Raw genomic sequence first — 13,576 nt, forward strand, 5'->3', positions numbered from 1 at the left:
TTTTTTTTTTTTTTTTTTGAACATAAATTACAGCTTGCCACACAAAGACAACTAAACAATTCCCAGCTGGTTATATATAACATTAAGGGTCCTAATACAGAACCCTGAGGAACCTCAAAATTTTTTTTTTTTTTTTTTTGATTAGATGTTTATTTAATCTAACAGATTGTCAGACTAACTTGTGTTGGTCAGGCAAGATCCTTTGACATTCTATAAGATCAGCAACTACAAAAGCATGTGTGTTAAAATAACAGATTAACTTTCTCAAAGGAATTCTGATATACTGTAAACTCAGCAACTAAAATAGCCTGAACTGACAGTAAGTGCAGCTTGCTGCAGTAATACAGAAGGGATTACAAGACTCCTCAACTACATGCATGTCATTCACACTTAGTAGACTGTACTGCGTTCTGGCCTTGTTGTTGACCTGTTAAATAGAGTGAAATACTTGGCATGTTATAGGTTGGCCTAAATATTATATTTCTTATCCAACAGTCTACTCAGTTTTTTGATATGCTGGACAAGATGGAGGTAAGAAATGAAATCCTTCATATATATATATATAGAGAGAGAGAGAGAGAGAGAGAGAGTAGCTAAATTGGTGATAAATTGGTTAATTCAGCTTTGGTAAATAGAAACTATAGCTGTGGTAGTTGCGTTCTGTGCCTCCCCACTCCTCCACTGTCAGTTGCTAACACTGCAACCTTTGACATTTTGCCCCTGACCCTTTAGCAGGTTTCTGAGGTGGAGGAAATGAGGCCACAAATATTAAAGGTCAGAGGGTTTGAAAACATTTAACAAGATTACAACTCAGCTCAGTGCTTGTTTGTGTTTCAAACTTGGAGTATTTCCATTGCATGATTCTTCATTAATGTACTGTATGTAACATTATATATTGTACAGTGGGTTCAAAAGTCTGAAATACTCTGAAAGTCAAATTTAAATCTAGATTTTAAATAATGTTTTAGAATTTCTGGGGGGAAAAACTGTACGAGGTAAAATGTAGAAAAATATTTTAGATTCTGTGTTATTTAAGTGTCATTTAAGCTAAAAGGGGACATACTAAAACTAAAACATTCTGAAATAAATTTTTAAAATTTTAAGTAATAATAGCATAAATAATTGTTATGCTAATAATATAACTTATAATGATGAGAATGTATTGAATTAGACAAATACAAAATAGAAGCATTTTCACTTGGGCTCAGACATTTGAACCCTATTTTATGCATACAGTATAAAAAGGCAAATGATGGATTTAGCATTTTTAAACATTTTACAAGCAAAATAACAACAAAGACAACCACTAAAGAAATAATCCTACCCTCAAATGCATGTGTTCATTCAGATTGTCCAGACAGCCATATAAAAAAAAAGGGAAAAAAAGCATTCCGAGCATGACCCATACTCGGAATTAGTGCTCTGCAGAGCACCCATCCAAAGTGCACACACACAGCAGTGAACACACACCCGGAGCAGTGGGCAGCCATATTTTGCTGCGGCGCCCAGGGAGCAGTTGGTCAAGGGCACCTCAGTCGTGGTATTGAAGGTGGGAGAGAGCGCTGTACATTCACTCCCCCCACCTACAATCCCTGCCGGTACGAGACTCGAACCTGCAACCTTTGGGTTACGAGTCCGAATCTCTAACCATTAGGCCACGACTTCCCCAAGTAAAAATGTCTGTTGTAAGCATGACTGTGAACCATTGTGTGGACTGCATGTAATTTCTCATATAGTGTAGTTGCATGAGCAATATATGCCTCATAACACGCTTCCTGTCACAGCACAAGCATCCTTCTAACGCATTGTGAAGATGTCCATTTACAGCATTATCTTATGAAATTGTTATTATTACCCCTGCAGGATGGTTACATTCCATACCCACGTATAGAGGAGGTATAGCAATTTAAGTCCACATCTGTTACAATAATATTATAAACTTCTAAAAACACTTTATGTGATGTCTTAGGATTGTGTATCAGATGTCACTCTCTTTCTAATTGCTTGATTTCTCTTTCAAAGGTGTTACAGCAGGGTGAGCCATACCCTCAGGTCATCCTGCCTCAGTTTGGGGGTTACTGGATAGAAGATCCTGAAGCCCCTGCTGCCATCCCAAACTGGGAGAATGGCTTCTGTGATGAGGAAAATGGAGAAGGAAGCAATTCAGGACAGTTTGGCTACAGACTGGAGAGTAACTATGCCATTCGCGCATACCGCAAGCACTTTCTGGGCAGGGTGAGAACTCAGTAGTTGTGCAATTACATTCAGTAAAACCAATCCATATCAGTATGGGGCAGACAAAATATTTGTCTAAGATCATTTTAAACAGATCACTCACAGGTCGTTTTTTATTGTCAGAGCTGTGATAATCAGCAGTCGGTGCAATTTAGCGCAGTCTTGTTTATGCTGGCGATGGATTTGTTCGCAATTAAACTGCTTCCTCTTATCTGCCGGTCTTAGGAACATCTGAACTTCTACTGCACGGCCAGTAACCATGGCAACCTCGTACTGTCCCTCAGACACGAGGAGGTGAAGCAGCAGGAGTACCTGAACATCATTCTCAGGTAATAATAGCCCTTTCGATCTCTTATGTGTAATTACATGATTGGCACATTTTGAAACATTTGATTGCATTTTTCTATCAAATTCTGCCTCGCTTAGGACTCCATCAAAGACAGTCTATGACAAGATCTCTTTGGCAGGCTTGACTGAGCTCCCCAGTGTCCCTCAGTTAGCAAAGGTAATGATTGTGCCCTGCAGAGATGGTCCATGGGTTTTAACCACTTAACAACGCCCTGACAGACCCTTATGTCTCACTGATTAATGTAAAGAATTAAAAATAATTTCTAAAGTGTAAGCACAGTTATTTACCAGTACTGTATGTCGTCTGCCATTTAAAAGGTTAGACTGATGTTTATGTGCACTAAAAATTTTTTCCATTAAATATATCCAAACATCCAAGTACTTGTTTATTTATTCTTCTCACCTCATTGTTTTGTGAGTCTGTCTCAAGTAATGTAGCTTCGCAAAGAGGCTGTTATTGAAGGATGGAGGAGGTCAAAGTATATTGTATTAAAAATATATATTGGATGTGACAGTAAACCTACTGCCCGTGTCGGATTGGAGTTTCACGTTTCACATGCAAATGTGGTGTTCCTTACAGGCACAGCAGAAAAAAAAAACACTTTTTGAGTGTTTTGTTATGTGAGTGTTTTTGGTATGAAAGCAAGAAACAGCAAGTGAAAAAATATATATAATAATTATAAAATGTATGTTATGACATCAGTAAAGAATTAAATGAGTGAACCGTAGCTGGTCTTACTGTCTGTTGACTAAGTGGCTGTTTGTGTTTTTGTGTCATGGTTTTTCCACTATAGATACTATGTGAAGACATTGTAGGTCTGAAATTTAGTCCTGTGCTGTATCCAAAGGTGAGTTCAAGATTAAAATTTGTATTATTAATATTGTAATATAATTATAAATAATATTATATATGCACTACTGTTCAAAAGTTTGGGGACTGTAATTAATTTTCAATGAAATTATTATTTGTATTCAGTCTGGCTCCATTAAATTGATCAAAAGTGTCAGTAAAGACATTTATGAAGTTGCAAAAGATTTCTATTTCAAATAAATGCTGTTCTTTTGAACCTTCTATTCATCAAAGAATCCGGAATAATATATATTATTGTTTCCAAAAAAATATTAAGCAGCACAACTGTTTTTAACATTGATAATAATAAGAAATGTTTCTTAGGCACCAAATCAGTATATTAGAATGATTTCTGAAAGATCATGTGGCACTGAAAACTGGAAATTAATAAATCACAGTAATAAAATACGTTTTCAAATATATTGAACTAGAAAGCAGTTATTTTTAGAATATTGCTGTTTTACTTTATTTTTTAATCAAATAAATGCAGCCTTGGCGAGCAATTTTTTTTTCAAAAACATTTAAAAACCCTATAGACCCTAAATATTTGAACAGTAGTTTTTAAAAAATATTGATTTCTTTTTAGTTTTATAATTCCTTAGTCATTCCCACAATGCTTTTGCAATGTTTTTACATATGAATGTGTTTTTTTGTTGTTGTTGTTTGTTTGTTTGTTTGTTTGTTTTTTGGCACAAACACAAAGCATTTCATAAAAATTTACTTTGTTAGGTTTTAAAATGTAAAGAAATAGATATACTGTTCAAAATTAAGACAAAATATTACATATCACTATATGTTTTAGTTTAAAATATAAAGATTTATTTGAAATATTTTTAATTACATGATGTTTATCGCTCAGATTAGTTTTATGAAGTCTGTGAGGGGATTGCATATTTCATTAAAACAATATTGCTTCTAGCCAAGATGATATTAATGTGTCAGATAAAAACCCATTACAGATTTAAAAATGATTAGTATATTTTGCAATGCACTATAACTGTTTTGGCAATTTGTTTATTAAAGAAAGTATTTTAGTCAGTAGCGAGATGGTTTAAGAGATAAAAACTGTTTTGCATGGGAGGGGTTATTTCTGAAATTTTAGTGTAACTAAAGAGTCTGTCAAAGCTGTACTGATGAGGAGCATATTATTTGTTTGACATTTATCTTTGTTTATGTTTGTTTTTTTCGGGTTTTTTTTGCAGGGCTCTCAATTAATAGTGAATTATGACGAGCATGAGTTGAACAACACATTTAAGTTTGGCGTCATCTACCAAAGGTTTGGGCAGGTGAGAAAATCAATGTTGAATGTGTGCAGTTCACTGGCTGTTATAAATATCAAAGACGGCCAGACTGGGGTTCTCAAGGACACTTTAACAGAAGCTTTCTTATCCAGCTGCTTCCATCTGAATCACCAAAGCAATAAATCAATAAGTTGTTACAGTATGTGAGGTTTTTTTTATCTATTATTTCCCATTATCTTTTCACACTCCCTTCCCTTCCTGCTGTTTTCTTCATCGTTTGCCATTCAATAATGTCTTCTGATACTCTCTGATGCCCACAGACCTCGGAGGAGGAGTTGTTTGGGAACAGTGAAGAAACTCCAGCATTTACAGAGTTCCTCCGAGTTCTGGGAGACTGTGTAGAGCTGCAGGATTTTAAAGGGTAAAAAAAAAAATAAAAAACCTTACAGAGAGACTTAAAAAAGAAACATGAATGTGATTTGTTAGGATGTGTGAATGTATAAAAGCAGTGCTGGGTAGATTGCTTACAAATTGTAGTCCTTTACCGATTCCATAATCATTAACATTAACATAATCCATTACATTACACATTTTAGGTAACTTTTGGATTACTTTTGAGCCAACACGTTTATCACATTGCTTTGAATAGGATAATGTTGTTGATATAAAAATACAAAAACAAATAAAATATGTTCCATTTGTTGTTTTAAACATGGGCAACATGAAACATTACATTACATCAAGGTTACCAAACTGGGGTTCATGAAGGAACTGCAAGGGGTTCGTGAGTTTAATGAAAAGCTAATAATCACTTAATTACATGAATTTGTGCTGTGTGGCCTCTCAGTTATCTATATAATTATAGTCATCTGGTGAGTCTTTGTGTGAAAGAGAATAAATAAATTCTGAATAATTTATTGCTATTGTGTGAACAATCATGCAATCTAGTTAATAGGGCTGCACAATTAATCGAATGCGATTGTCATGCGCATTTTGTTAGTAATGCCGGTTCTGTAATCAGCAGGAAATCATCATCACGTGCTTTCAGATGGAGCAGAATTTACTAGGTCTACACATAGCCGTAGTTCACTGACAAGTTACGCAAAAAAATCGCAGACGATTTTATTGCGCGATTATGAAATCGAAGAAATCGTTCGCGATAATGACAGCTGTTTGCATAGCTTCTCAGTGAACTACGGCTCTGTGAAGTAAATGCTGCTCCATCTGAAAGCATGTGAAAATACCACATTTAATAACATATTGTTACTCAGATAAACCGTATATTGCCGTATTCGTGTGTTTATTAGTCACGTTGAATCAGTGAAAGCAGTTGAATCTTCTGTTTATTCAGCTGCAGTGATAGGCATTTTCTGGGTTTCTTCTGCGAGGCGTATTTGGAGTTTCAGCGCGAGAGCGCCCTCTGGCCTTCGGATGGAGATTTACTGCTGATCACAGAACCGTGCTTCACTGAAAGATACGTATGACAATCGCAGCTTCTGTCGAATCGCGATCTCGATTCCATTTCGATTTATCGTGCAGCCCTAATCTAGTTACTAGTCTGATTATGAGTATTTTAAAAGTTAATATAATCTAAAACAAGTACTTAATTTTTGGAATCTGTTTATGTAATCCAGATGACATGTAATCAGTTATTACCCCGCAATATATAAAAGGGCAGCTTTTGATTTCTCTACACAAAATCCTTAAATTCAAGTCGTGCTGTTTCATCAGTAAACACTTTCTCTTTGTGTCTTGTATTCAGATTTCGAGGTGGTTTGGACGTATCTCACGGTCAGACAGGGTCTCAGTCAGTCTACACTGTGTTCAGAGGACAGGAACTCATGTTTCACGTCTCCACCAAACTCCCCTATACTGAGGGAGACACACAGCAGGTGCTTACTATGATTGAATTCTACACAAATCCAACATTGGGACAATCGGTATGCCGTTCTAGAGACAGCATGTCATTCCCTGTATGTTTTTTTCCCCCCTACACATAGGTCCAAAGGAAGCGCCACATTGGGAATGATATTGTGGCTGCAGTTTTTCAAGAGGAGGCCACACCTTTTGTGCCTGACATAATCGCTTCCAATTTCCTCCATGCCTACATTCTAGTTCAAGTGGAAAACCCAGGAACAGATGACACCACATACAAGGTTTGTCATAATTTCTTTAGTAAAATGTTTGAGCAAAAAGTAATGTGGTTACTGAGAGCGTTTGCAGATTATGGAAAGTATTTGTGGTGATTCTAACTGTATGTTGAATTGTAATTATATGTAGGTGTCTGTCACAGCACGTGAAGATGTGCCACAGTTCGGCCCTCCGCTTCCCAGTCCACCCATCTTCAAAAAGGTAAATAACTGCACCACAGCTTCCACACTGCGTTTTTTTTATATTAGTATTTTTGTCTTGTTTTCCATTTAGAATATCTCAACACCCTTAAAAATATTAGTTTACTTGGAGAAAATTTGCATAATATATAAAGACATTTTTAAGATATTTTTTAGATTATATCTCAAATTTTCTTACAACGTTGCCCATTTTTAAAGCATAAATCGAACACTTTTTAGTTGAGGGTATGCTTAAAACAAGAAAGGAAAACAGGTGTATTCTCAGAATCTTTTATGAATGTTTGCTTTTCAAGTAAATTGATCTTGTTTTATGAATATTGCAATATTTTTACGGGAAAGCAAAGCAAAAACTAATAAAGAAAATGACATTTTGCAGGGCAGCCAGTTTGCTGTCACATTATTGTTTTTCTGAAGGTCACATTTGCTTATTACAGGCAAGATTTTGTCATGTCATTGTCTTTTAAGGCTGCTCTTGCATCTTTGTTATATTTGCCGTGTCATTCTATTCTCTCTTAGGGTCCAGAATTCAGAGAGTTTCTGCTGACCAAGCTCATCAATGCAGAGCTGGCATGCTACAGGTCAAGCCGATTTGCCAAGCTTGAGGTGAGGAAACAATAGAGCATAATTTATTACCGCATTAAAGTCCTGATGTACATTTGAACAGCCTGAAAAGATTCTGCTTCGCCACAATCTCTGAATGGTTAATCCTTATGTTGTATTGGGGGCCTCAGAGACCCCAAGGCCATTTTAATAGCTCGAAGAAAAAAAAAACTTAAATACTTGATACTTCTTGGCTTTTCCAAATCATATGAGATTAGATTATAAACCAAACATGATAACTCTCTTTAAACGCCCTTCATTAAGTCAAGTCAAGTCAAGTTTATTTGTACAGCGCTTTTCACGATACAAATCATTGCAAAGCAACTTTACAGCAAATTAAGTTTCTACAATATTTAGTGGTAGCTTATCAGTGGTGACTGTCAATTAATGTACATATGGCAGAGTGAATTAACAGCGATGAATTAACAGTGTTACATTACTTATTTGGGGTAATAGATACCTTAAATATTAAACAAATAAATACAATGAATTTTCACATATTACAAGAATTAGAAAGTAAAATAAGCAATTCATTTAGTTTGTACACTGTACAATACCAATCAAAAGTTGTTTTTGAAAATTTCGAAAAGTCTCTTACGCTCACCAAGGCTGAATTTATTTGATCAAAAATAAAGTAAATATTGTGAAATGTTGTTATAATGTAAAATTGTTTTCTAGTTTAATATATTTTAAAGTGTAATTTATTGCTGTGTTGGCAAAGTTGAATTTTCAGCATCATTACTCCAGTCTTCAGTGTCACATGATCCTTCAGAAATCATTCAAATATGCTGATTTGGTGTTCAAGAAGCATTTATTATTTGTGGAAACAGTGACACGTTTTTTCATGAGTATTTAATGCATAGAAAAAAAAACAGCATTTTTGTGAAAAGTAAATCTTTTTGTAACATTATAAATGTCATAACTGTCACATTTGACCATTGAATTTAATGCCTCTTTGCTAAATAAAAGTATTATTTCTTTCTATTCTTACTGGCCCCAATTTTTTTTTAATGGTGTATATCATTGGGGTTTCTGGGACTCCAAATTTAAAAACAGTAAGGTCAGTGTCAATAGAACATGTAATAATATGTTTTGTGTTTGTGAAATAGGAGAGAACACGAACAGAACTGCTAGATAACCTTCATAATGAGTTACACAAGTGCACACAGGCAATGCTGGGCCATCCCCTCAGTGCAGATGAAGAGAGGATGGAGAACGGAGGACATGGAGGAATACTGGAGTCTATTAAGGTATAAAGTCAAAAAGATCAGCCGTCATATTCACATGCTGCTTGTCAAAATGGTGAACTATCCTTTTAATGTCTTTGTGTCGGTCTCAGCGGGCGATGCGCATGCGCAGTCACTCTATGGAGGCGATGGTGGGCTCCCAGAAACACGGCCGCTGCTCTCCAGGCGGAGGAGGCGTACCCACCAGCCTGAGCGGAGTCGGTCTGACACACAGCAACACTGAGGCTGCCAAGAACTCTGTGAGCATCTTCTTATGTTCACAACACAGATACACAAATAAACTGGATCTGAAAGGCCAAGTTAGTGTGGTAACAGCCACAGTGTAATAACTTTGTAGTTCACTTTAATTATTTTAATATAACTTGATTTGTTTAATTAACCCTACATATGATTTTAAAAAACAAAACGCTTTTTTATATATTTTTAGTCTCCAGTGACATCGAGCGCCAAGTCTCCTCTGAAGAGCCCGGTGAAGAGATGCTCAGGGCTGTTCCCACGGCTACACACCAGTATGGACGGACAGCCAGAGCGCCACACACGCAGGTCCGACAAATACACAAAAAATACATAGGCCTATTTAATAAATATGCTAATATTTTCATGTATACAAATTACAAACTGTGTACTAAAAATATTGTTATTATAAAGATGATATTATAAAACAAAAAAGTTGAATAATTGTTTCCAAAATTAAAGGGATAGTTCACCCCAAAATTAAAATTTTGTCATTAATTACTCACCCTCATGTTGTTCCAAACCCGTAAGACCTCCGTTCATCTTCAGAACACAAATTAAGATATTTTTGATGGAATCTGAGAGCTCTCCATCCAGTATGCTGTTTTGTGTCAGCTGCGCCACGCGGTTACGTTGTTTTCGTTCAAATCAAAGCGTAAATGAAGTAAACATCATCTTCGGAACACAAATAAAGATATTTTTGATGCATTCTGTGAGCTCTCTGGCCCTCCCATAGACATAAAGTGTCCTTACACTATCAACGTCCAGAAACGTAGCAAGGAGATCTGTAAAATAATCCATGTGACATCAGGGGTTCAACCGTAATTTTACAAAGCTACGAGAATACTTTTTGTACGCAAAGAAAACAAAAATAACGACTTTTTTCAACAATTTGTCTCCTCCGCATCACCCTAGCGCCATTTTGGACAATATCACATACGTAAACAACGTATGCTGTTCTGTGTCAGCTGCGCCACGCGGATACATTGTTTTTGTTCAAATCAATGTGTAAACGAAACGCGGGTGACGTGGAGGAGACGAATTGTTGAATAAAGTCGTTATTTTTGTTTTCTTTGCGCGCAAAAAGTATTTTCGTAGCTTTGTAAAATTACGGTTGAACCCCTGATGTCACATGGATTATTTTACCGATCTCCTTGCTACGTTTCTGGACGTTGATCGTGTAAGGACACTTGATGTCTATGGGAGGGTCAGAGAGCTCACAGAATGCATCAAAAATATATATCTTTATGTTCCGAAGATGAACGGAGTTCTTATGGGTTTGGAACCACATGAGGGTAAGTAATTAATGACAGAATTTTCATTTTTGGGTGAGCGATCCCTTTAAGTGCACTTTGACAGCACTGCAAACACATTACACACACACACACACACACACATACACACATGCTCTAAAATGCTCAACAATTGATACATGTATTTTTCTTTGGTTTGTCTGTCATTTTAGTGTCCTATATGATCAAAGAAGTCTAGATAATGGTCATCTGTCACAGGAAGTGAGATCAGAGACGTCGTCCAATCCTAGCTCTCCAGAGATCCTGAGCAATGAGAGGTAAATTTTCTGTTTCGTTACTGGTACTTAATAAATGTGTATTCTTAATAGCTAATAATACTTTCTTTCTTTTTTTTTCCTCTCTGTTTTTACAGGCCATCTCTCAAGCTGAAGGAGGTCAGTGGAAGACCAGATATCTCTCGATCCTCCTCCAGCACCAGCAGCTTCAGCAGTGCTGCAGGAGACCCAGAGACTCTGGAGGAGAAAGAACCTGTATGTAAATGTGTCTTCATGTTCATTAATGTTGCTGTAAGAAGTGTGCATGTTAAGTCTGTTCTCTCATGTCTTCAGAGCAGCCTCCAGATTTCTCCTAGTCTCTCACCAGTCTTTGGCTCTCTGAGCACAGAGGGGCAGGGCGCAGGAACGCCAGTGATCATGTGCCGCAGTCCAACAGGTATTTGAGATGCTTCCCTCACATTCGACATTTGAATTCAAAATTTACAGCTTAATGAGTTATATGTTTTTGCATATCTCTCTATTAATAGATTTTAGGAATAAGACCTCACCCAGATCCAATCTGAAGTTCCACTTTGACAGATTGAGCCAATCCACTGCTGTAAGACTTCATCCTATGACTTTGTTGTTGCTCTTTCATTCTCTATCATTCTCTGTAGTGTTTCTTTGGTTGTTTAGTCATTTGGTTGACTGTGTGTGTTTTAATGTAAGTTTAATCATTGGTTGGTGACTTTGAATTCTTATTTCACAGGGACATTAGCAAAGAGAACGTCAAAGATGACCAGAACCATTGTAAGTTACTCATGTAATTCATAAATGGCACATAGTCTTGGGGGAGAAGTAAAACCAGAGGCTGCATATACTGAAATTATTATTTCGTAATTGTTCACACTTTTTGATGCCACAGACCCCCAAATTTGATGATTCCCATTGTAACCTCCTTCCTAAATGATAAAGACAGCTTTTAATTTCATGTCTGAAGACTCATTTAGTCGTTCTATCATTTTGGGTACATATAATTGATGATAATTATAATTTTTCTAACCATTTTCTTCAGAAATGTCATATTTTATCCTTTAAGAGAAGACATACAATATTGCACAAATATTATGTACACCCTGTGTTTCAGTTTGCTTAAAATTGCCTTGATGTCTCTTTAATGACAGTTTTTGCAGTGTCTGGTTTTGAAGTGAGTGTGTGAGTTCAAAATAATGGATACAAATTTTTAAAAGTCAACTTCAGAAAAAAGGAAGTTTTTTAAAATGAGTTTATATTTTGTTTTTTGTTTTATTTTTCTCAGAACTTTTCCATGAACTCCCTAGAATGTTTTGCGGCCCATGGGGTCCTCAGACAGGGTTTAAAAACCTCGGATTTATAACATTTTGAGAACATTTACAGATAGTTTCGCATTCTTTTTTTTGTCATTTTTAACAGATAAAAAACGTATCTGGTGTGATGTGTTTTCCTGCTTAAGAAACATTTTCACAGTAAAGATAAAGAATGCTGATTTTTAAACTCCCCTGCAAAAATAGACCAGGAGAGAGACATGAGTTAAAGGGATAGTTCACCCAAAAATGAAAATTCTGTCATTAATTACTCACCCTCATGTCGTTCCAAACCTGTAAGACCTTCGTTCATCTTCGGAACACAAATTAAGATATTTTTGATGAAATCTGAGAGCCTTCTGACCCTCCAAAGACAGCAAGGGTCATTCCACGTTTAAGGCCCAGAAAGGTACCAAGAACCTCGACAAAATAGTGCATGTGACATCAGTGGTTCAACCATAATTTTATGAAGCTATGATAATACTTTTTGTGCGCAAAAAAACTAAAATAACAACTTTATTCAACAATTATTCTCTCCCGAGTTACCATCTACCACCACTATGGAGAGTAACACAACGCATGCGCATGCTTTCCTTTGCTCGTAAACAAGGCGCAGCGCATGCATGTTCTACGTCAGCAGCATCATGCGCATGCATCGTGTTACTCTCAATAATGGCGGAAAAAGCCAAGAACCCACAACTCACAGCTCTTGCTAATACAAAAAGAGCTGTTGCCACAGACGTTCTTGTGATATATAAAAGTCACATTAAAATACCTAGCATTTCAATATTTTACTGATGGAATAAAATAGAGCATGATGGAAATTTACAAGCATCCATCAGAGTGATGGACAATGATTATTCGTAGCACAACCTCTCAGTATATCTGTAATGGGCCATAAAAAGCACTCTCATAATCGTAGATTCTTTTTAAGTTATGTTCATGTCAAAAATATATTTCTTATTTGGTATTTACTAACCCCTTAAACTCTCCATCCAGAAAAGCAATGGATCAGCACTGAAGATCAAACACTGTCAGGACTTGAGAAGGAGAGAATTTAAGGAGGGACCCATCACTCAAGCCTATGCTCCCAATCTGAACATCACAGCAATAAGCACACACGCGTAAGCACACAGTTAGCATCTCCTCTAGTTTCTGCAGGTGGTCAACTGGTACTGACTTGGCACATTTATTGATTTTGCACATTTTGAAGTCTTTCACAGTAAACATAAAGAAATAAAATAAATAATCCAATATTTTATGAGTTAATAAAATACAAACTTGGATTAGCAGGTCAGTAATAGTAACTATCCACACTTAATAGTAATAAAACAACACATTTTATTTGAATTAACAAAATACCCAGCACCTGAAACATTCCACAGTATTTTGAGACTCACATAAATGCACTTGACCGGCCCTATGACAGCTGGAAAAACATTCATGAAACTGGCCACGGAAGATATCATTATACAAATTAATTTAATAACAAATCAATCTAAAATGCACTAGAGTGGTCAAATAATAATAAAATAGGCTAGCACAACATTGCTTTCCTCTGTAACACTCACACTTGTGCAATCCCTGAAAATCTGCCCTAAAATCAGGCATTGTTTGGAG

The 13,576-nt window shown here is 36.2% G+C and overlaps 1 protein-coding gene across 4 annotated transcripts in view; it reads left to right on the forward strand.

Annotated features, from left to right (window-relative positions):
- LOC107749928 (rap1 GTPase-activating protein 2-like) overlaps positions 1–13,260 on the forward strand; it is a 50,437-nt gene extending 37,177 nt beyond the window's left edge. The window contains exons 4-25 of one of the 4 annotated variants that reach the window (XM_016565170.1): positions 496–531; positions 733–774; positions 1,864–1,896; positions 2,023–2,235; positions 2,461–2,564; positions 2,662–2,740; positions 3,378–3,431; positions 4,636–4,719; positions 4,995–5,095; positions 6,437–6,566; positions 6,675–6,830; positions 6,955–7,026; positions 7,542–7,628; positions 8,735–8,875; positions 8,965–9,111; positions 9,300–9,415; positions 10,572–10,676; positions 10,772–10,889; positions 10,968–11,070; positions 11,162–11,232; positions 11,383–11,423; positions 12,956–13,259. In XM_016565170.1, coding sequence (XP_016420656.1) covers positions 496–531; positions 733–774; positions 1,864–1,896; positions 2,023–2,235; positions 2,461–2,564; positions 2,662–2,740; positions 3,378–3,431; positions 4,636–4,719; positions 4,995–5,095; positions 6,437–6,566; positions 6,675–6,830; positions 6,955–7,026; positions 7,542–7,628; positions 8,735–8,875; positions 8,965–9,111; positions 9,300–9,415; positions 10,572–10,676; positions 10,772–10,889; positions 10,968–11,070; positions 11,162–11,232; positions 11,383–11,391 — 2,001 coding nt within the window. In that variant the 3' untranslated portion in view covers positions 11,392–11,423; positions 12,956–13,259. Of the gene's footprint in view, positions 1–495; positions 532–732; positions 775–1,863; positions 1,897–2,022; positions 2,236–2,460; positions 2,565–2,661; positions 2,741–3,377; positions 3,432–4,635; positions 4,720–4,994; positions 5,096–6,436; positions 6,567–6,674; positions 6,831–6,954; positions 7,027–7,541; positions 7,629–8,734; positions 8,876–8,964; positions 9,112–9,299; positions 9,416–10,571; positions 10,677–10,771; positions 10,890–10,967; positions 11,071–11,161; positions 11,233–11,382; positions 11,424–12,955 lie in introns of all 4 variants that reach the window. The other 3 variants (XM_016565166.1, XM_016565167.1, XM_016565168.1) reach the window with 3 other exon arrangements.
- Positions 13,261–13,576: the final 316 nt, after the last annotated feature.

Source organism: Sinocyclocheilus rhinocerous, unplaced genomic scaffold (genome assembly GCF_001515625.1).
Source record: "Sinocyclocheilus rhinocerous isolate Xijiao unplaced genomic scaffold, SAMN03320098_v1.1 scaffold320, whole genome shotgun sequence".
Classification (NCBI taxonomy): Eukaryota; Metazoa; Chordata; class Actinopteri; order Cypriniformes; family Cyprinidae; genus Sinocyclocheilus; species Sinocyclocheilus rhinocerous.